This window comes from Carex rostrata, chromosome 23 (assembly GCF_964058835.1).
Source record: "Carex rostrata chromosome 23, lpCarRost1.2, whole genome shotgun sequence".
Lineage (NCBI taxonomy): Eukaryota > Viridiplantae > Streptophyta > Magnoliopsida > Poales > Cyperaceae > Carex > Carex rostrata.
Window position 1 is genome coordinate 3,071,364 of NC_135940.1, and position 22,459 is coordinate 3,093,822.

Genomic DNA, 22,459 nt, shown 5'->3' on the forward strand with positions numbered 1-22,459 from the left:
AGTTCATGTGAGGCATCATATCGTACCAAAGTACCACAGTTTTTAATGACAATACCCACACCCCCTTCGTTAGGCTCTTTAAAAGAACCATCCACCCAACAAACAAAGAAAATAGAGTTTACCTGGGTTGGTACCGGTGGTGCTTTAATGGGGGCACACTTACTCTGAAGAAAATTCGCCCGTTGAATGGTATGCATTTTGTGCTTGAACAGCCCGTATAGTGGTGACGTGACAGGAGGGTTTGCCCGCATACAGAGTAGAACATCCAGACTTCCAAATATGCCATAGTATGAAGTGAGAAATGTGTTGGGTTCAAATCATGCGCCAGAGGTCCATTAAAAGGAGGGGGAGCTAGTCACCCGGTCTCAGATCAGTTTTGCTGCCCAAAATGGAATGGAACCACATTGCTCTAGCATGAGGACATTGAAACAGGATGTGCAAAACCGATTCAGATTCAGCACCACACAATGGGCAAGTAGTAGAGAAATGAGGTAACCGTCTTGACAACACGGAACCAGCTGGAAGTGCTTGGTGAATGGCTCACCATAAGAACAACTGAACATGGGGTATTACACCTTTGGCTTGCCAGATTGTAGCCCACAAGTCTCGAGATTGGCTGAGAGGGGAAGATAGAGAATTGTGATGAGGCTCAGCAAGAAGACGGTATGCACTGGGAACAGTAAATACTCTATTTTGTATATATGTAAATACGAGCCTAACTTCTATGTGATTATTGAACATGTGATGAGAGTACTGCTGTAGAATTTCACTGGTAAAGCCTGATCCAAGTGTTTCGGTCATCCCAGCAACATCCCAGGTACCACTATGCAAGTCACACAACTGATTGACCTTGAGCTTTCGCTGTGATTGAGTAACTGAAGTAATTGCCAACCAGTTCTGAAACCATGGCTCGTCAAATACATTACATGCATGTATTACCATTCCCAAAATATCCATTTGACATGAGGTAACAACTCAGAAGTCAGAACGAGCCTGCAACATGGCCTTCCAAAGGCGTGTGCATTTGTAAGTGCGCTTACTTTTCCAAAGAGAGCTATGAGGCAGGTATTTAGATTGCATGAGGGATACACAAAGGGCACAGTTCTCAAAGCGCAGATGCATACAGATCATGAACAGAGCGCTTACATTTCGGACTAATAATTCGTAATAATATGACGTATCATTTTACAATGACTAAGCCACATTGGTCCGGAGCCTCCTGAATTCTGATACTATTATAAAAGTCTTGTCAATTTATAATTCACTTACCAATATATTTACATGCAGAAATATATCGAGAATGTTTTATTTAATCTATCTGCAGGCCCTGTTTTGCAAATTATTTTGTTAAAATTTAAATATTTGGAACTTGTGATATGTGAAACTTGTTTGTGCCTTCTAGGTGAATAGTATATTTAGACTAAAATGTAATTTTCTTATTTACACCGGTACCAACCGAAATATAATTTCAAAGTTTATCCTTTTAAAACACTTGACAACAATGACAAGGCACTTGATGAAAACAATTTTTTATAATGCCTCCGCCACATAGCTTTAATTGTGGCGCTTCACAAAAGATTCAACCAAGGGATTTACAAGATCTGGTGCCTCATCCTGCACAACCCAAAAAGGAAAAGATCAGATGTGACAAACAAATTAAGGATTGATGTGTTCTAAAATGAACATCGGACCAAATTCAGCTCGTACAGATGGGTTTAGATTCACCAAAAATCTAAACCATCCTGTGAATTAAACTGTCCACACAAATCTTAATGCGCACAAGATGGTTTGGAGAGAGCATAGAATAAAATTTAGTTTGATGCCTGTCAGAAGTCAGAACAACCCCCCCACCACCACCACACACACTCATTTAGTTTACACCAGAAAAGCTGCAAACTAGGATTTCCTTGTGTAATTTGTTTAGAGAGAGAAATAAGACATTTTTCAATGAGACACTTTTGGGCATCTGACAATGCTAAAAAAAAGAAATTAGGGGAACATAAAGGGAAGTAAAAAAATAAAATAACCTGGGGGCAATGGCCGACATTTGGAAGCACAATAAAATCTTCGACTGCTTTGAAATCCCCATAAGCTCTTCCTAGCTCCACTGGCTCCCAAGGATCCTTCTCGCCCCATGCCACCAAAACGGGGCACTGTTAATTTATAATCCAAGTAATCACACAAGTTAATAATTAGTTATCTTTATTATTATTATTACCTGTAATATTTTATTACTGGTTTATTGAGAAATACCGTCACTTTTGGAAGAAGCTCCTCGGGGAGAGGTCCATCAGAGTAGCAAATGAACTCCAGAAACACGTCAGCCGCACCCGGATCCAAACCTGGCTGTAGGATTGTCTGAACTAGTTCATCTGTTACAGTTGACGTGTCGTAATAGCACTGGAACAACCAACCAAGAATAAACTGATTATGTATATGTTTAAGAAACAACACGAAAACGACACAACAAAATATCTTCATGTGCTGATTGATGTACCTGACAAAGAATGCTTTTAACAGACTCTGGTGTAGCAACTGCATTGAAGAACAGCTTTCCAACAGGTGTGTTCCTGAGTTACAAACAATGTCAAATTTGCAATGTTCGTGTATGGTACAAATTTATCAAGTACACAGTAGAGGGGAGGAGCTTGTATGGCAATTTAATTACCGGAGAAGGCTCTGGAAGGATTTTATGAAGGGTTTACCATACCACGGTTGCTTTTTGATATGAAGCATTCGCAAAGAAATGTCCAATAACACTATTCCCTTGCAAATGGATGGATCTGTAACAGCAGCCTGGAGGCCAACAAGCCCTGTATTAAATCCAATCATGCATAATTATTTCAGTGCCATATAAGGTACCATAATGTACCAACTAGGTACCAACCCTGATACCTAGTTCATAATAACAGTGATGTGAGTCGTTCACATGCCTCACCTCCAATGGAGTTGCAAATGAAGAAGGCACGGTCCCTTACCACGTCAGAACAGAAGCTGTTGAGTTGATCAGCCCATGTCTCAAATGTATAGAAGCTACCATTGAGCTCTCTTGGGTTGGGTTTGTCTGAATACCCGTATCCGATAAGATCGATGGCATATACTCTGTTTGAGCTTGCAAGAACAGGTATATTTTTTCGCCAGTGATCACTGCACAAGCAGCTCAAAAGGTTAAACAGTAAGACACAGTTTAGTCATATTGGGTTCGGGAAATAAAACCCGAAACTACATTTGTTTGATTATAGTTCAGTTTTCTTTCAAAGTTGACTTACACCTGTTAGCCCCAAATCCATGAATCAAAACCAGTGCAGGACCACTTGTACCAGCATACTGATAACGGATCCTGTACCCGCGCCACATCCAGATGCTGCCACGAAATAGCATACAAAATAAACAAATCAGTTTTCTTCTCGTAATTTAGAAGCAATTTTATTGCGATTTGCACAAGGATATGATGCTAACCTGGTTTGCACTTGGGATGCAGTGGCAGTGGCGGTGACGGCTGTAGAGACAGGATCCGACTCGGATATCTCCTGAATCCGCTCCGCATTGGACGCTTTGAGGCAGTTGAAGGAAGGATTGCTATAGGCGAAAGAAGAGAGAGGCGAGAAGAGAAATTGACTTGGGAGAGAAGAAATTCTCTTCCTACTCGCTACGATGGAGGTGCATGGAGAAAGAGTCCATCTCGCCATAAGCGATTAATGCGAAATTGAAAGAAAAATTACATGAAAAATAGAGAGAGAATATATTTCTGACAAAAAGAGAAATTTCGGGGGAAAAATAATTTTGAGGCATTGGGAGGGATACGTGGAAGCTCCAGAGTCCCTGGATTTTTATTGCGCTTTGGACAAAGAACTGATGCTAACTTTATTTGAACTGGGACCTGATCCCTATAAAGTAATCCAAATTTTGCGTTTTGATCGAATCGTCCGATCAGAATTGGTGCCAACCCAGTTCGTGGTTAAATGACCGGGATGTCTTTAATATTCGTTCCATATAAGATCGAACGGTTCGGATACAAACTGAAAATTTGGGTAACATCAGGGATTCCGAATTCATTTGGACTTGGGATGAGGTCGCGGATGTTGGGACAGGATCCGACCCGGTTACTTAAGGTAACCTAAAGAAAACGAACTAAACACGTACCAGAAATAAAGCGAGGTAGTGTAGGGTAGACTTGTAGAGAGAGTAACCTAAAGAAAAAAGAGAACGAAGAAACAGAGGAGGTGAGACAGAGGGAGGGGGGAGAGAGAGGAGGTGAGACTGAGGTCAAGCAACTGGAGGCGCCGTCAAGGGGGAATGAACTCTGCTGTTTTTCGGATCTCAACCATTCAAATTTGTTGAGATTTGTGCATAAAAAAGTTTCTTTATAGAGATACGTGAATAGAAAATTTTGAATGGTTAGGATCGGAAAAGCAGCAGAGTTATATCCCGTCAAGAGAAGCTACTGCTGGGCCCGTGTGATTATTCCTTTTTAAAAACTAACAATTTTATCAAATTAATTATTCTTTTTTAAAAAATTTATAAAGTTCTCGTTTAATCTTGGGTAAGGCTAAGGTGCTATGGGTTGCATAGAGGGCTACGGTACTACGGCTCAATATTCGAGTTTTCAAAATCTAAACGGTCGATCTGAATCGTTCATCTTGTTCTCTATATTAATATGTGTTTGGAGACCAAATTTTATATTTTTTTGAATTTTTTTACTATTTTTTAGATAAGTTAAAATTAAATATTTGAATGGTGCAGAATTTTTTAGATCAAGTGATTTTCTGCTTATCTAAACAAATAGTAAAAAATTTTCAAAAAATGTAAAATTTGATCTCCAAACACATATTAATATGGAGAACAAGATAAACGGTTCGGATCGACCGTTAGAATTTTAAAAACTCAAATATTGAGCCGTAGCACTGTAGCCCTATATGCAACCCATAGCACCTTAGCCTTACCCTTTAATCTTTATTAAAAATAAAAATATATAGTATGTGTACGTAAAATATTCAACCTACTAATAATCTGTTGAAGAAGAAAAAATATTAATTTTTGTACTTGTTATGCATATGAAGTGACATTTAGGTATATGTTAGTGTACCGTTTTTGTTATGTTCATGTATAACTATTCTAAGTTTATGTGTAGTTTTTGTATGTTCTACCTTTATATACTTCTCAATCTCCTAAATAGTTGCTGCTGAAGTAACGCGAGGCACGTGTCTAATGAAACTTATTTTAGAACAGTTATAGAAAAGGATTTGGAAGAAGTAAGGTTAATTCCAGTAAGCGCGAGCAAATCAAGCTACTAGCCCACAAATTATCTATTGCTTGAGTTCATAAATCATAAGAAGATTTCTACCGTGTTTTGGTACTATAATTAACATTACTCGTTTTCTTTTTAAAAACATGGGCCAGATCAGCCCAATTATGGCTAACTCAAAAAAATAAAATTAAAAAAATAAATAAACTACTCATATGGGATTATTTGTTAATTTGGAAGTTTGTGGAGATCGGAAAGATTTAAACTACTCGTACCTACAAAAGTAAATTATTCACAATTAGCGAAAGCTCCACTTCTTACGTCGTAGAAAATGGGGGAAATCGATCTTTCATACGGGCCCAGCAGTAGCTTTCCTTGACGAAACCCAAAACTAAAAAACAGTTAAACCCGAAACCGCCTCCGCTCTTTATAGACTCTACTTGATTACTTGAAAACTCCAGTGAAAAAACAAAAACATTCCATTTACTCGGTCAATTTTACTTTTACCTCCTCTCTCTCCCCCCTCCCTCAGTCTCACTCACCTCCTCTGTTTCTTGTGCAACTCTAGAAAGGCGCTGGGTCGAGCAACTGGAAACGCCTGTCTCCTCTCTTTTTTTCTACGAGGTTGCTCTCTCTACTCTACACTACCTCGCTTTATTTCTGGTACGTGTTTAATTAGTAGGTTTTCTTTTTGACAATTTGTTGAGAGTTATAGCAAATGGGAGTACCTCAATTGATTCAAGCGAATCGTATTACTCATTTGTGGATTGTAATACATTCTTGATTTTGTAACTGAATAGTGAGGTTATTTTACTAGTCAGTCGATTTGTAGTTTAGGTTTCTTGGAACATTCTTGATTTAGTAACTGGATTCGTTGAAAAACAAGGATGATATTTTCATATTCGTTTAAAAGATAAGTCAATGTAGTAATCATCATATGTGATACAATACTATTCAGTACTGATTTGGTACTAATGAGGTTAGTTACTTAGTTTACAGATGCATTTATGGTTTTAGTGAATATCTTGCACCTGTTTAAATTTCTTGGTTTCAAATATCGCTGTATTGCTGGATTATTCTTAGGTATAGTTGTATGATTTTTATTTTCGCATTCTATTTCACATAAATTCCAAGAAGTATTCTTTCTATGCTCCTTATATCTATTTCATTAAACCTCGTAATCTTGTATTTTTCTTTTCTTAGGTCACTAGATTGGCTTTCTAATAAGATGACTTCACCAGGCAGCCGTGATAAATGTGCTACCTACTTAGAAACTGAAATTGAAAAACAAGTCGGAGGACATATCGAAGAAGAGAACAAAGAAGAAATCAAAGAAGAGAACAAAGAAGAAATCGAAGAAGAGAATGACGAAGAAATCAAAGAAGAGAATGAAGAAGAAATAGAAGAAGAGAATGAAGAAGAAAGCGAAGAAGGGAATGAAGAAGAAAGCGAAGAAGTGATTGAAGAAGAGACAGAAGAGGAGTATGAGCTTGCAGAGCAAAGGTATTCCATGCTCTCCCCTACAAATTTTGAATTATCATTCATGTCCTGTTTAAAAGGCTAATTTCTTTTAGGCCTAGAAACATGGGGAAGGCTAGTTGAAAGATGTTTGAAATTTTTTCAAGAAGAATGGAGAAGAGTCAAATCGATAATCTTTTATATTCATACAAATAGATGATATTCCTTATCTTGTATGGATGGCAGTTTTGCAGTGTCATACATAATTTGATTTGTTCCAAAGGTTGATGTGCAATTTCTCCTTGAGAATATTGATTCCTCAGATGTACATTAATGCTTGTGCAGGAACAAAAAAATAAAGGTTACAAATGAAAGTACTGATGAAAGTACCGATGAAGAAACAGCAGTAAAGGCAGTTGAGGTGCCGGTCAGAGATATCAGTGATGGTATATAATTTTTAACCATGCTATCTGTGTGGAAAATAAATCCAAGAAATTGAATTTGGCCAGTTGTGATTGTAACCATTGCACTGAGCATGACGGGTATAATTGTGTGTGTCTTAATCAATATGATTTATTTAAACAGATTGCTCTTCAGCGGGAAGTAATGCCTCTTCAGCAGGAAGTAATGTCAAATGCTCTCATCCAGCTGTTGAAGAAGCTGGATCGAGTATGGCTTATAACTATATTCACAAGGCATAATACCTTCTCAATCTTCACAAAATTTACAACTTATAATAATTCTGATCAGTTGAACCATGACACGAGCCATTCCTTTATTGAAACTTCAGGATTTGAGGGTTGAACCATTAGAGATGCAGTTGCGAAAACATAATCTGAGAGTCCTTCTGAATGATTTGAAATTGATACTTGTTTTGGGTCTGGACCACACTTTGATTCACTCGACTACGCCGAGTGATTTTATTCCCAGGGAGACATATGTAATACCCCCGGTTTATGAAGGGGAAGGTAAAAAAAAAAACAGCTGTTTTCCCAACAAATAGAAAATTTATGCTGTTCTGACATTTGCACTTGCTAAGAAATATCAAAGTTAAGTTATCCATTGATTTAATCTGTAGCAAACTGCTAAATTGAATTATGGACAAAACTGAAGCTAAATTTGATTAAAATTAGGTTTATACGAATAAATTTAATTCTGTAATCAACACTTATCTGCACAATTAATGAGACCAGAACAATGCAACTAGTTATTGAAATAGATACCAGACTTCTAGTACTTGTTTGGATTTTAAGTCTGACAGTCTGTTTGTTGCCTTCCTTTCTTTGATGTATAACAAATCAGATGACATGAACCCAACCCTCGTTCAGCTTGGCGACAACATGCTGATAAAGCTGCGACCCTTTCTTCGTACCTTCTTGAAGGAGGCCAATAAATTGTTTCGAATGTACATATACACAACACGTGAACAGGATTATGCTACGGAGGTTGCAAAGCTGCTTGACCCTCAATGTGTGTATTTCCCCTCTACTGTGATATGTCAGTCTAACAACACCACAATGGATCAGAGGGGGCTTGATATTGTGCTTGCGCCTGAAAATCTGGTGATTATTCTTGATGAGAATGAACATGTAAGCTCAAGTCATTATTTTATTTTATTAATTTATTTTTTGTTTGGTAACTACTATTCGGGAGTCACTAGACCCATAGTTTTGCTTGGGTCCTCATTTTCTCTTTAGTGGAAGATTTGTAGGTGGCTTCTTTGTCACTGATTTTTGTGGTACCTCATTTAATTTCTTTCTCAACCCCAGGAATGACAGTAGAGAATTCAATATTGTACTATTATCTTACCATAATGATCGAGCTGGTACTTGCCAGTGGCTGCCTTTTCATCAATGTTTGTACCGGTTTTCTAAAAAGCATGAATATATATAAATCAAACACTAAAGACCAAAACAAAAGGGTTCAACCTGATAAATGCATTACAAATACAGTAGCATAATGCATAATTAATTCTCCTCTGACAGGTTTGGTCGAAGCACAAGGAGAACCTCATTCTAATGAAGAGGTATTCTTACTTTGCTGATGGTGCAAAACTGCACAAATCCGCCCCTCAGACTCTATCAGTGGACTTAGATGATGAAACGGAACCAGACAGGACCCTTGCTAGTGTTCTTAATGTTTTAAAGCGGGCCCATGCGCAATTCTTTGACCCGGTTAGCTTAACTGCTTACTTACATCACAACCTGTGTAAAATTCAAAATTCGCGTTGAAATTCTCATGGAAAAACATTGTACCTGTTAAAATTTGCCAAATTCCTCACTGAAATTGGTTTTTGATTGGTTAGTTATTTGCTTTTGCAGATGAATACGATTGCTCTTCCTACAAGAGATGTGAGAAATGTACATGCTCGCATCACGCTCTTATTTAGTTAAATTTATTTTCTTCTCATGATGAATTACCTGATCTCTCTTTCTGTTCCTCATTTCTGTAGATACTGCAATTAATCAAAATGGAGATACTACAGGATTGCAACATTGTGTTTAGTAAGGTATTCTCAGGTTCCACGGTGTTGCCTGAACTACAGCCGCTTTGGAAATCAGCTGAGGACATGGGAGCGAAATGCTTTCATGACTTGAATGATTCGGTGACACATGTCGTCGCAGTGGTCTCCACCACCGGGGAGGTAAAGTGGGCAAGAGAAAACAACAAGTTTGTGGTCACCCCTCAGTGGATTGAGGCGGCCAATTACCTCTGGAAACGACAGAAAGAGGAAGATTTCCCAGTGCTGGACACAAATGACCAGTGACGGGTTCTTTTAGTAGCTAATTTCTTTCCTTAACCATTTTTTAAATCTGTGCCCGTTAGGTGTTATTGTACTGGGAGGAACAATGTTTCAACATTCCCGTGGTTGTAGTATTTGCAGTGACAAGATTTATTTAGGGTTTTCTTTAGTTTGTTTCTAGAATTTAAAATGTGAAATTAGAGATGTCATGTAGAAATGTGTACAGCTAAAAATGATATTCTTTGCTGGTGGTCAAAGGCACAAGATGGTCGAATTTTTTCTGAAAAGTTTTATGAGAAAATAAAAGAATTGTAGCTTTCAAATTTTTTTGTGTTAAATTGTGCACTTCTTTAGTTCATAGTTATTCACTAACAGCTTATTCTACTCAACTGAATAAGAAAGATTTTATAATAATGTAAGCATAGCGAACCCATTTATTAGTTGAAAAAAATATATTAATTCCATTTTTACAAATGATAAATAATTTATTACTGCATCTGTACCTTTTTGCATATCTACATACACGATTATTATTACAACCGGTGTTGTAAATAACGGTCGACGGACGGATAAGGTACCGCAAAACGATTAAATAGGAATAATCAGCCGATTAATCAGAAAAATTCATAACGACTTGGTCACCGGCAATGACTAATCAGCCGATTAATAGACCTAAACGGATGTTTTTTACCATTGTCTTGCAAGCACCAATTACTACTTGACACGTCAGCTTCCGTAAGAGTATTTCTCGAACATGAGATTGTTCGTGCAGCCTTCTGTGTGATAAGCGTGTTAAAACTGTCGAGTGAGTAACCCACTATCCGCAACACACAAGGCCATACAGATTTAAACTACTACTACTTCGCTCCTGCCCCTTGCGACCGATTTCTTTATTATATGTAGATAGGGCTGCACAAAAAAATCATAGTTCGTGATTCGATTCGAGTTTGATTTGAGTTTGATTCGAAAAAGTTTGTAAAAAATTTGATTCGAAATAATTTGAAATTAATTCAAATCAAATTCAAACTGGACCTGGTTCGTTCAAAATAGGTTCGCGAACTATTTTAGTTTGAAATTCAAAGTAACGTGAACCGTTGATTTCCATTAATGACTTATGTTCGCTGATGATTTAAAAATTAAAACATAAGGCCGCCCAGCCATAAGTCATAACTCGTAAGTCGTAACCCTCGCTCTCAGTTCTAAAACCCTAGACGACATTCACCCCTCGTTTTCGGCGACTACGATCACTCTTCCTTGTCGTAAAAAAGTTCGTAAAAAATTCAATTCGAAATTAATTCAAATCAAACTTAGATTGAAATTAATTCAAACCAAACTAAAGCTGGGATAAGTTTGATTCGGTTTGATTTGTTTGCAGCCTATGTGCAGTACTTGAAAAAGAAAAAAATGGACCAGATCTTATTTCAGAAGCGTTGCGCAGACAACGGGCCAGATTAGGCCACGTTTCCTCAGGAAAAGCGATTTCATCTCTCTGGAAAATTAGTTTATGGCAGGTTTGTTCTTATGGCCGAAAATACAGTCTATAACCATAGTAACCAGTGTTTTAAAATGCGGTTTTGTTCATGCATGCGGAAGGTCACTGCATACTGCATATGCGGTATGCGGACGCATATGCGGATTTTAAAATAAAAATTCACGTATATATATATATATATATTCATATTTATATATTTGAATTTATTTTCACATAATAACATAACCAATAATAATTTTTTGATTTTTTTAATATAAATTTTAATTAAAATACAATCAAATTATCAAAACCGTATGGAAAACCGCATGGAAAACTGCATGGCCGCATATTTCAGTCCGCATGGCCGCATATTCAGACCGCATGACTGCATTTTTAATCCGCATGACCGCATATTCGGACCGCATATTCGGACCGCATATGCGGCCGCATGGAAAAACCGCATGAGAATTCTGAGTACGGCTGCCGACCACATACGCATATGCGGCCGCATTTTATTGAAACAATGATAGTAACTAACAAGATAATTATTGAAACAAAAAAATAAAATTATTATAAATATATTTCATATAGTTTTGATAGATTGTGCATTAACTATGATATTATTTGAAAAAAAAAACTAATATCCATATAGTAATCAATAAGATAGTTATTAAAATAAAAAGTTCAAATTGTAAATATATTTCATATAGTTTGAATAGGTTGTGCATTAAATTTAAAAGAATTAACGGTGTTAATTAGTTTTATCAGTACTTGATCGGTGTTTAATTGATTCTCAGATTATATCAATTTTATAGAAATCTTCAAATTAATTCTATTAATTTTGCTAACAATATTTTTCAACTATTTTGTTGCAACAAAATGTTATGTTAATCTATATATAAGATGAGGAGCAACAAAATGTAATTGTCAATATATATAAATTTGGGTGTATTGCAAATAGTATTTTTTTTTGTCAGCGACTGAGGAGCAAAGAACCTCTCCGAGTAGCTTTTTTTTTTTCCTTAAGCGGAATCGCTCTCAATCTTTGTATCACTCAGAGTAGACTAGTGGTGATGTTTTTATTTATTTATTTACGTAATTGCATTCAGTTTTGCTAAGGAGCGATAATAGTTACGTTAATTTAGGCTACATCGCTAATTATTAATTTTTTTCTTTGCTTATTTGCTCAGTCGTGCATAAAAATCATTCTAAAAATAAATTAGCACACAGATCTCTTTTCTCTCTCTCTAAAATTTGGGTTGTCGCTAATCACTCTGGACTGCGCACATGAAAGAAAAATAAAAATTGTGGACCGTGGATTGTTGTAAAATTGTGAGGACATTTATTTTTTCAAAGTGGGATAAGAGTTCAAAATTCAGTATTCTCAATACTATTTATGAAAATTGTGGACAATTGATTGTTGTAAAATTTGTAAAATTGAGTTCATGGTAGGTTATTTATTTTTTGAAAGTGGGACAAGAGTCCAAAATTAAAATTGTTTTTGGAAATTTAGGATAGGACAATTGCACACCCCTATTTAATGTCACAGTGCATACGTCACAAGTAAATAAATAAATAATTTATTTTTAAAAACTGTCAATTAAAATGCATAATATTTTTCTTACACTGATTATATATATATATATATATTTCTTTTAGCAAAATAATAAAATTTTGCCTTTTTTTTAATTTGAATTGAGTTATAATAGAACAATTAACCGGAACTGGGTACACAGCGCGAAGTGTCCCTGTCTCGCTTCTCGAACCGAATTCGGATATCTTAACTCTAAGTAATCCAAATTTTAGTTTGGATCCGCTCCGTCTCTCTTCTGGGTTCAAGTGGGTCCGTGCATTCCACTTCAGGTCGGATTGACCGAATTATGATCGGACGGTCTGGATTTAAACTCAAAATTTGAGTTACTTTAGAGGATCCGGACCCTGTCGATTCTCCCTCCATCTCTTTTCTTTTCTTGGTTCTCCCGACGCGAGTCGTTCTCAAAACCTCTTAAACCCTGAAGGCCTGAACCCTAGAAAAGGGTCTCTCTCAGCTCCCCAACTCCAAGCGTCATTATATCGTTACTCTACTTCTCTACTCTAGTCGTCGCTATTACCTTGCTCTCCAGTCGGACCCATTCTTTTCGCTTTCCAGTCGCAATTCTACTTTCCAGCTAAAGGCAATCGCAGGGCAATGTGAGACAAGAATCTCTTTATTGTTTACATTAGTACTTTAATTTTAAAGGCAATCAATGATTGGGGTCTTGGGTTTGGGACACAATCTTTTCTTAAAGTTAATACATTTGCTCAGATGATTCACGAAGAAACTAATCTTGGAGGGCTATTTTTTATTTTTTGGGTTTTTTTCAGAATAAAGGAATGGGGAGCATAAAGCGGTTGCCCGATAGTGTTCACAGTATTGTCAGGTCCAGTGTAATCTTGTTTGATTTGCCAAGAGTTGTTGAGGAGTTGATTTATAACAGTATTGATGCGGGTTCCACCAAGGTACTCTCTCTCTCTCTACATTTCCATAGTTGCTGAAACTATGTGATTGTGGTTTAACTTTTGCCTAATTTAAAACAATGTATACTGGTTAAAATTTTTCAGGTTGATGTCTCAGTAAATGTGAAAGCATGTACTGTCAAGGTGACAGATGATGGTAAAATTACCCCATTTCAGTTTCAAATTTTCAATTTAAAATACAATAAATGCTAGTTTTTTATACAATTCTTATCGAACATAATTTCAGGTTGTGGAATTTCTCGAGATGGTTTGGTACTTCTCGGGGAAAAATATGGTACAACAACTATAATATTTGCTTTTATTTTGCTGTTCTGGATTACTATTTTTTTTCTATTACTTCACTCTTATTATGATTGGTTAATTTTTATTAGTTACATCTAAGCATTATCCAGTAGATGGCTTTGAATGTGGCACTTCGAATCTTGGCTTCAAAGGAGAGACATTGGGCTCTCTTTCTGATATTTCGTTGGTTGAAATTAGAACAAAAGCTCGTGGTTGGCCAAATTCGTATTGCAAGATTATAAAGGCAAGAAATTAGTTACATTAAGCACATTTTATAATTTGCTCAGTTATTTGTATTCTATGTAACTGATGTTTGAAGTGTTTGATTTGGTTAATTTACAGGGTTCCAAGTGTATTTATATGGGGATAGATGATAAGAGGGATGCAGTTGGAACCACCGGTACTATTTTTTGCATTTTGTATGTTGCTGAAATGTTGTTGTGATATAGTTATATATTACGATTAGATGCTAGTTGTTATGAATTTTGTATCTAATTTAGTTATTCTACATTTGGTGGCAGTTACTGTCAGAGAACTGTTTTATAATCAACCTGTACGGAGAAGATGCATGCAATCTAGGTTTGCCGTCTGCAAAACTTCTTTTTTGCTTATCTATGTTTGAATGTGCTTTGTGTTTTCTCTGTTTTTTCTATTGTTAATTTATACTTATAAAAGTTTGTTTCTTCTTTTGCTTGTTGCTGTTCTTGAAGCCCAAAGAGAGAAATGCATTCAGTGAAGAAGTGTGTACTTCGAGTTGCACTTGTTCACCCACAAATCTCATTCAAAGTTTATGACATAGAAAGGTGATTCTTTAAAATTGTATGTGTACACACATGTGAACTTATTTTTATGTATGCATGCATGTATGTATATATGTGACATTTTGGACTAGTGCAGTGAGGACGAGCTACTCTGCACAGTTCCCTCCTCATCTCCTTTGCCTCTGATTTCTGACGGATTTGGAAAGGATGTCTCCAGTTCTCTCCACAAAATATTTCACTCTGACCAACTATTAACTCTTTCTGGGTTTATTTCTGGACCTTGTGACACCTTTTCGACCAGGGTACACTCTGTGAACCTGAAATACATATTCTTACAAGTTTGCATCTGATTAAACTATATTACTAAGTTGATTGAAATTTTCATTGCAGGATTTGCAATACCTATGTATCCTTTTTTCCTCATCTAATTGTTCTATAGACAACACATCTTATCTGTTAGCTTGTTGATAAACTGCAAATTTCCACCCACTATGTTTGAAAAAAAAAAAAATTGAGGAACCTGTCATATCTTCAATCAAAATCCAATTGCATTTTATAATATTTGTAAATAGAAAACATCAACTGTTTGGGTTAGCACAATAGAAACTGTGTATTTCATAAAATACTAACAAATTCATCCCTTACTCTAAGGAGCTCCTTTCAGGTACAAGTTAACACAGACAAGACATGGAAGTATTTTTTAGGTTACTATTAAAAATTTGAGCACAATGTACTCATTTTTGTATTGCTTTTGCTAACCTTGGTACGAACAATTAGGCATTATTCACAAATAAGCCCCACGACAGGGTTTCAATTAAAATGCATAAATTGTTCGGTGATTAAGAAACTCAGTGCTTATTTGCAAAAGCACACCAAATGAATGCGACTCTAATGGATCTAAGCACCTAAAAATTTCGGGTATTTAAGAGACTCTTTTCATTGTATTGTCTTAACAATCTAAGACATTAACTCCAGATTTGTCAGGAAGAATCCTATTCATAATTTGATTAACAACTTGGCAACTCAGTGGCAATCATGCTCTTATCCAAACACGGATGAGCCCAAGGCCCAAAGTAGAAAAAGGCAGAAAAATGTTGCATACCCGGCCTTTTTGCTTAACCTATGCTGCCCCTTGTCTATCTACGATCTCAACAATGAACCTTCAAAGACAGTTGTCGAATTTAAGGTGCACTGCTTGTACATTTTTTGTTCTTCCCTATGAATTTCATTTATACCCCTCAAAAAACTTCGAAATTATATATTTCCCCCTCTAAAATTCATAGTATCATATTTACCCTTCTAAATTTTAAAAACTCACAAATTTACCCATTTTATTGTCTTTTCTATTAGAACTCATTTTAAATTTATAAAGTACCTATTTTACCCTTTATTAAGAAAAATAAAAAATATCTAGCATGATTCAGTCTTCTAATTGGTCGGTTTCCGAGGGCAAATGTGTTATTTTTCTAGTTCCGACTCTTACACCGTGACATTTAGGTATATGCTTGTGTAAATTTAGAAGGGTATATATAAATATGTATTACGAAATTTAGAGAAGGAAATACTTGATTTCAAAGTTTTTGAGGGGTATACATGAAATTCCCCCTTTTTTCTAATTGTTATAGTCACATAGTTCCTGACTTCCTGTCAACTATTTTTTTTTTCCCGACAGGATTTAAATGCTGTTTTAGCTTTCTTTGAGAAAACTGTGACGAACTATTGGAAGACGATGCCTCAGCTCCAACCGGAAGGCTTGTTTGTCTTTTCCTTGTTAATGTAACAAATGAATAGATGCTGTATTTTGCATAAATTGCCTTTATAGGTTATTCTCTTCTTGTAGAAATCCATCATGCCGAGGACACTAGCATGTCTTTGGAAAGAGAGATACCCAGTGAAGGTACTATTGTTTCAATGCAAGATATTTAAGCTCCTTTTTCTTGCAAGGAGCAAGGCTATGGTACTATGTATAGCGCGTATTGGTTCGTACTGTGGATCAATATTTTCGTTTTCAATTTTTAAACAGTTGATCTGAACCATTCAACATGATCTCCATATGAAAATGTACTTTCCTACTAAATTTTACATATTTTAGAATTTTTTTAATATTTTTTAGATAGGTAGAAATGATCACTTTTGAATGGTTAAGAATCTTTAGATCAAGTGATTTTAAATCAATCTAAAAAAATAGTAAAAAAAATCTAAGAAATTCTAAAATTTGAGCTACAAGTATGTTTTCATTTGAAGATCATGTAAGAATGGTTCAGATGACTGTTTGAACTTTTAAAATGGAGATATTAATCCATAGTACGGACTAATACGCGCCATGCATAGTACATAGTCTCACTCAAAAAATTCCTTACCAGTAAATTATTACCTAGTTATGAATTGATATTCTGATTACCAGTATGAAATTACAATATTTTAGACAAGACCAAAAAGAAATATGTATACACTTCCATCGGAATCCTCCAATCCTTTTAGAACCTGTAATTATCTATGAAAATTACAATAGGTTTGGATTATGCGTTGTTTGATTTTGTTTATTTATTTATTTTTTTAACCTTTGCCATTTGCTAGAGGGGCAGAAGCCACTGATGAGTGAAAGGAGGAAGAAAGCTAAAGTGGCTTGTTCTAAAATCTCACCGATGAAAAGTACACTTAAGACAACTGATCCGGGCTCTTCAAATCTAGGAAAAATGAAAACTGAAGTGGTCTCTTACAAGAGTATACCAATACAAAATGTTCCAGAAGCAACCAATCACAATGGCTTATATGAAACACCAAGAAATTCATGTGCTTCTTTCTTGGATCTAAATCCATGTACTAGTGGCGTTTCTCAGTCCGATTGGTCAAAGTGTGATCCTTCGCTTCATCTAGAAGATGAGTATGTACCAATTACCACCCCCATGATGGGAGCAAATTACAAAACAACCTATCCTGTTTTGGAAGGAAAACCTTCTCTCAGTTTTCAAAGCTTGAAAGAGGATGAATCTTTCTTACCAGCCTGCTCCATGCCTAGTCGAGAGAAGGCATGCACTTCTCATTACATGGAGTTTGAAAATTCATGTGAAGATTTTTCCGATCGTGAGACTTGTTATCATACTGATAAAATGCTTTATCATGAATCTGGTAATCGTAGCACTAGGGTATGGGATTCGCCAGGTGCTTCTGTGAGTGATTTTGGGTCTCCTCAGAAGGATTGTGTTTTAGATTCACCATTTTGGTCCAGTACTGGGTTGTATCAGAATAAGTGGTGTAGAAAGCAAAGGAGATTGATGGAGGATCAGGATCAATTTCTTGAAACTGCAAGGGATATATTTTCTGAAAGTTCTGTATTAAGCTTTAAGAAAGCTTTGTGGGATCACGACTTCAATTTCAAGAAAAGCCAGTTCTTTGAATTTCCGATTGATCGGACACCCTTTTCACCTTTTCTGGATTCTCCTATAACAGCAAAGAACTCTTTTACTTCTTTGAATGAGAAAGATTTTCCTTGTTTGGATTCTCCTATAACAAAGAAGTCAGATTGGAGTAATGTACTTGAAGACACTCTGGAAGAACAAAAATTACAATGCTACCCTTCAGCTCGTCATTATAAGGTTACATTTAGACCAAGGAGAAGTTGTTCGGCCCCACCATTTTATAGAGGGAAATGCAAATATTCGTACTTGAATGATCAGTTGACTACCTTGACGGGAGAAGGCTCAACTTCCCAGTTCCAGAAAACCATAACAGGTTAGTTGCAAATTTACTCCTCCAATGATTCTATGAACCTGTATGTTTTAAAGCAATCCATCTTTTGGTCTGAAGTGATTTGTAAACAGAAGAGAGGTTCGGAGGATGCTTTTTTTTTAACTGTTATATTTTCTGTAAATATAGTTGTTTTCCTCTTGAGACTAATTCTTGATACTTCTGAAAGCTTGCGAAACAATAATTGAGTTTTAGAGGGTTATGTTGGCAAAATACCTTGCACAATATTTTAGTGGGCGTCAGTACTGACATGCGGTGTAAACTTGCAGAGTCAGAGGCACCTGCACGGAGCACTACTCCAGAAATGCGTTTATCACAGCCATGCCCTGATCCAGTGTGGTCTGAGACTCTAGAGTTAAATTTGAGGTAGTTTCTCTTGACTTCTTTTGGTACAACAAATCAAAACACACTTCTTACTCATTTATTTTTTGTCTATACTAGAGAAAAGGAAAAAAAGGAGACTTCACATACGTCACCTGCTTGCCAGCATGACAATTTTGAGCACACTGGAAATGAATTGACCAAGTGGCGGGTCAATCCAGTCCAACCTCCAGTTGAGCAGAGTCCAATTTTTAAACCCTTTCCCCTTACTTTGCTTAATAGCTTACTGTGGTGTCAAATTACTGAGCCAAGAATTTGTTAGTGAGCATTTCTTCATTTTTTTTTGTAGGCAGTATCTTTTCCACACAGTTCAACTGACGATGTTCTTAATATCTCTTCTGGGTTATTGAATCTCTCAAGTACTTCCTTGATTCCTGAAAGCATAGATCGAGATTGCCTTGAGAATGCAAAAGTTCTTCTCCAGCTTGATAAGAAATTTATTCCTGTAATTGCAAGTGACACACTTGTTATTCTTGACCAGGTTTTGTTTACTGCCCTTTTTGTACTTTTTGGCTGTTATTTAGCACAACCATACAAATGTCAATGCCCTTTATATTCTTTTGTCAAAACTATCTGTAGCATGCTGCTGATGAAAGGATTCGCTTGGAAGACCTGCGTAGAAAGGTATCCAAATTTGAATGCACTCTTTTCTGTGATGAAATTGCAAAAAGAACCCACAGTATGACGAAATTGAAAAGCACGTTTAATTTCCAATATTAGGTAAAAAGATGGTTAACAATTGAGAAATATGGAATTATCATCAATTAACCTTTAGCATCGTTTTAGTTTTATAATTCTTTAATGTGATTAAATATTTCATAATGGCATTATTCTTTAATAGGAGTAGCAATGGTGTTTAAATTCATACAACATTTTATATTTTCAAATATACTGTGGTATAATATAATAACTGTGATTAATGTTTTCATAATATCAGTTAATAAACAGACCATATTTTTTTCTATCCTTTTACAAAATTATCTTTTCTCATCTTTACCTCGGCGGTCTTTTATCCATTCTAAAACAATATTTTTGGGGCTTTCAGGTGTTATCTGGTGAAGGTTGTGGAAGTGCTTTTTTGAACTCAGAAGAAGAGTTGGTAACCCTAAATTGCTCACAAGGAATTCTCTTTTTATTATATGTGTCCACAGGTATAAAAAATGATTACCTTACTGGTATATAAAATACCTATTCCATGTCAAATAGGTGCTTCCTGAGATGGGCGTTCAACTTCTTGAGAAATACAGTGAACAAATTAAGAAGTGGGGTTGGGTCACCAGTATTGACAACCAATCCTCTGATCCCTTCAAAAAGTAACTAGTTTTATTTTTTATTTTTTTTCTTACTAATATACTATTGTCCAATGTGAAGTAATGCAAAAGGTATTTGAAATGATTTTCTCATAATTTCAGGAGCATGAGCCTTTTGAAGAGACATGAGGGAAATAACTCTGTCATTAGTCTTGTTGCTGTAAGTACATGTTTGTTTTGTGCACATGCAACTCATATAACAGTGCCTATAGTATTATCAATAATATTGTGTCCCACAAATTGCAATGCAGGTGCCTTGCATTCTAGGTACCAACCTTACCAGCAAGGATCTTCTAGAATTCCTCGAACAGGTATAATTATTCTTTTATTGTGTCAACTTAAAGTACTATATTTTACATAATTGCTATCTGATTACTTTTTCCTATTTTCCTGTTATAATGTAGCTTGTCGAAACAGATGGTTCGGGAAATCTCCCCCCTGCTGTTGTTCGAATTCTCAACCTTAAAGCTTGCAGAGGTTAGTTAAAATTAGTAATATTGCATGTGGCTATTCATTTTTTTTTTGGGTGTTCGTGTGAGTTGTGAGTGTGAATGTCAATGTATATAGCTTCTTTTCTATGATTACAGGTGCAATTATGTTTGGTGACCCCTTGTTACCTTCTGAGTGCTCCCTCATTCTTGACGAATTGAAAGCTACATCTCTTTGTTTCCAGGTTAGTATATGACTCGTTAGTCAGGTTTGCAGATTGCAGTTTTACTTGGATTGGCAAGAAAATGAGTGGATTGGGAAGAAATGAGTTGAGAAAAAAAATGAATTTGACTCGGGGTAGGCAAATTTGTTCACTAGAGGCAGGCAATAGTCCAAAACACACGGGCTAAAACTTTTTTTCATAATCCACTACCTACCCTTGGGCCTTACTGGGTCCGCCCCTGTTTAGTTATATCTTAACCCTAATAAACTTTAGAGCAGTGAAATCTGTTAATGTTGTATACGAGGTAATTTGTTAAATGGATAGAGAGGGTTTGTGGTTTCACTCAGCTGAAAAAAGTGGTACAAATACCATTAATTGAGAATAGAAGAAGGAAACAGATATGAACTCGAGTTGGTTCCTTAACTGTACTTTGAATCTGTAATTTCAGACCCTTTCTGACCTCTACAAGTATTGGTTGACAAACGAAAACCCTTTAACCCATGTGCTTAACCTTGGGTCTTGGCATATGAAATGGTCAAATATGCAACTGAGATAGACCTTATACTTATTTTAATTTTTTTTGAAGTTATATTTTTAATGTAAAAGTTCGATCTTATTGGAGCCTGGGGTCAAAGTGCTAAATTAGTTTGGTTGGTTCATTACCTCTATTAACCTGACCAATTAGTGAAAAGTCCTGGTCTTGATATAGTCCTTAAAAGATATATTCTTGTAGTGTGCTCATGGGCGGCCAACGACTGTGCCTCTTCTCAACATTAAGCATCTACATGTGGAGTTGGAGAAAATCAAAATGCAGGATGTGGGGCCCAATGAAAAGTGGCATGGTCTTGCACGCCATAAGTTGAGTGTTGAATATGCACAACGGCGTCTTAACTGTGCAAAAGATGTAAATCAAAATTGAGACATATTACACTAATTTGCCATGCTGGAAAAGAATTTACAAGGCAACTTCATTTTGCGCACCTTAGTGAGTTTTAGATTTTACAAGCGAGAACTATTTGCTTGAGATAACCAGTGAGTCTTTGTACAAAATATAGATGTCTTCTTTGTATAGTCGTTTATAAACATATGTGTACACTAAGTGCGGAGAACACCAGCATGTATATAAGTGGTTCTTCACTTCTTTGTAAAGATTCATCTTATACAAGGACTCGTTTGGAGCAGTGTATATATATATTGTAAATTCCAATTTTCCTTGCAAACAAAGCTGCATAGCTTCAAGAAACCGCTGCCATGCACAAGTCCATTTGTTCTTTTGTGCAAACCCAAGATTTAATTATTTGAGTTTGTTATATTTTAGAATTGAAATTTTCAAAGGTTTTATTTCTTTCACTACACATTTTGATAATCCTTTGCATGTGCAGTTTGAAGATGATTAAATTAGCATATGCTTTGCCTTTGAAGACCAAGACCTTTTATTTGTTAATTGGTTATGTATTAGATTAAAAGTGTTTTGGTCAATTTGTTAGATTAGTGTGTGCATACCATTACCAAATACAAGCCAAATAACAGAAGTCACATCAATTGAAGCAAAATCAAACAAAATCGATGACCTCTCATATCCACATATGAATCAACACTTGATGAAAGGTCATTTGATAGATTATCAGTTACAAGGAATGAACAAACCTCAGGCGACTCAGCAAAAGGGGCGATGTTTAAAATTAGACAGCGTAGCAAGCTGAGCTATTAGAATCTGACTTGGCTAACATTTTTCCTCCATAATATAAGTACAAAATTAGACCTGGATTTATAAATAAAAGATTTGTACCATTTAATGATATCAGTCAAAATTGCATTTTTGCAACTTCTAACCTCATGATATACTCATACTAATCTGACTTAATTGATCTCCTCAGCTTGACTAAAATTGC

The 22,459-nt window shown here is 35.9% G+C and overlaps 4 protein-coding genes across 4 annotated transcripts in view; 3 read left to right on the forward strand and 1 right to left on the reverse strand.

Annotated features, from left to right (window-relative positions):
- Nucleotides 1-1,406: 1,406 nt before the first annotated feature.
- On the reverse strand, nt 1,407-3,834 carry LOC144575046 (alpha/beta-Hydrolases superfamily protein). Its single transcript, XM_078325165.1, has 8 exons — nt 3,460-3,834; nt 3,272-3,364; nt 2,939-3,147; nt 2,669-2,813; nt 2,498-2,570; nt 2,254-2,400; nt 2,028-2,153; nt 1,407-1,614 (listed from the first exon to the last, which is right to left on the reverse strand). Exons 1-8 carry the CDS (start codon nt 3,687-3,689, stop codon nt 1,555-1,557), a joined length of 1,083 nt encoding a protein of 360 aa, XP_078181291.1. The 5' UTR covers nt 3,690-3,834; the 3' UTR covers nt 1,407-1,554.
- Nucleotides 3,835-6,313: 2,479 nt separating this feature from the next.
- LOC144575187 (RNA polymerase II C-terminal domain phosphatase-like 4) overlaps nt 6,314-22,459 on the forward strand; it is a 67,027-nt gene continuing 50,881 nt past the window's right edge. The window contains exon 1 of the mRNA XM_078325303.1: nt 6,314-6,448. Within this exon, the coding sequence (XP_078181429.1) occupies nt 6,393-6,448 (56 nt within the window). The 5' untranslated portion in view covers nt 6,314-6,392. The remainder of the gene's footprint in view (nt 6,449-22,459) is intronic.
- On the forward strand, nt 7,600-9,557 carry LOC144574757 (RNA polymerase II C-terminal domain phosphatase-like 4). The gene is made up of 4 exons (XM_078324809.1): nt 7,600-8,292; nt 8,689-8,877; nt 9,025-9,063; nt 9,156-9,557. The coding sequence occupies exons 1-4, from the start codon at nt 7,990-7,992 to the stop codon at nt 9,468-9,470; spliced, it is 846 nt and encodes a 281-aa protein (XP_078180935.1). The 5' UTR covers nt 7,600-7,989; the 3' UTR covers nt 9,471-9,557.
- On the forward strand, nt 12,879-21,791 carry MLH3 (MUTL protein homolog 3). Its single transcript, XM_078324781.1, has 25 exons — nt 12,879-13,107; nt 13,282-13,416; nt 13,519-13,570; nt 13,661-13,708; nt 13,806-13,960; nt 14,059-14,116; nt 14,238-14,295; nt 14,427-14,519; nt 14,614-14,779; nt 14,868-14,883; nt 15,440-15,663; nt 16,150-16,228; nt 16,300-16,374; nt 17,055-18,209; nt 18,494-18,590; nt 18,666-18,777; nt 18,895-19,086; nt 19,185-19,229; nt 19,651-19,704; nt 19,812-19,918; nt 20,018-20,075; nt 20,167-20,226; nt 20,320-20,392; nt 20,503-20,588; nt 21,301-21,791. The coding sequence occupies exons 2-25, from the start codon at nt 13,291-13,293 to the stop codon at nt 21,484-21,486; spliced, it is 3,375 nt and encodes a 1,124-aa protein (XP_078180907.1). The 5' UTR covers nt 12,879-13,107; nt 13,282-13,290; the 3' UTR covers nt 21,487-21,791.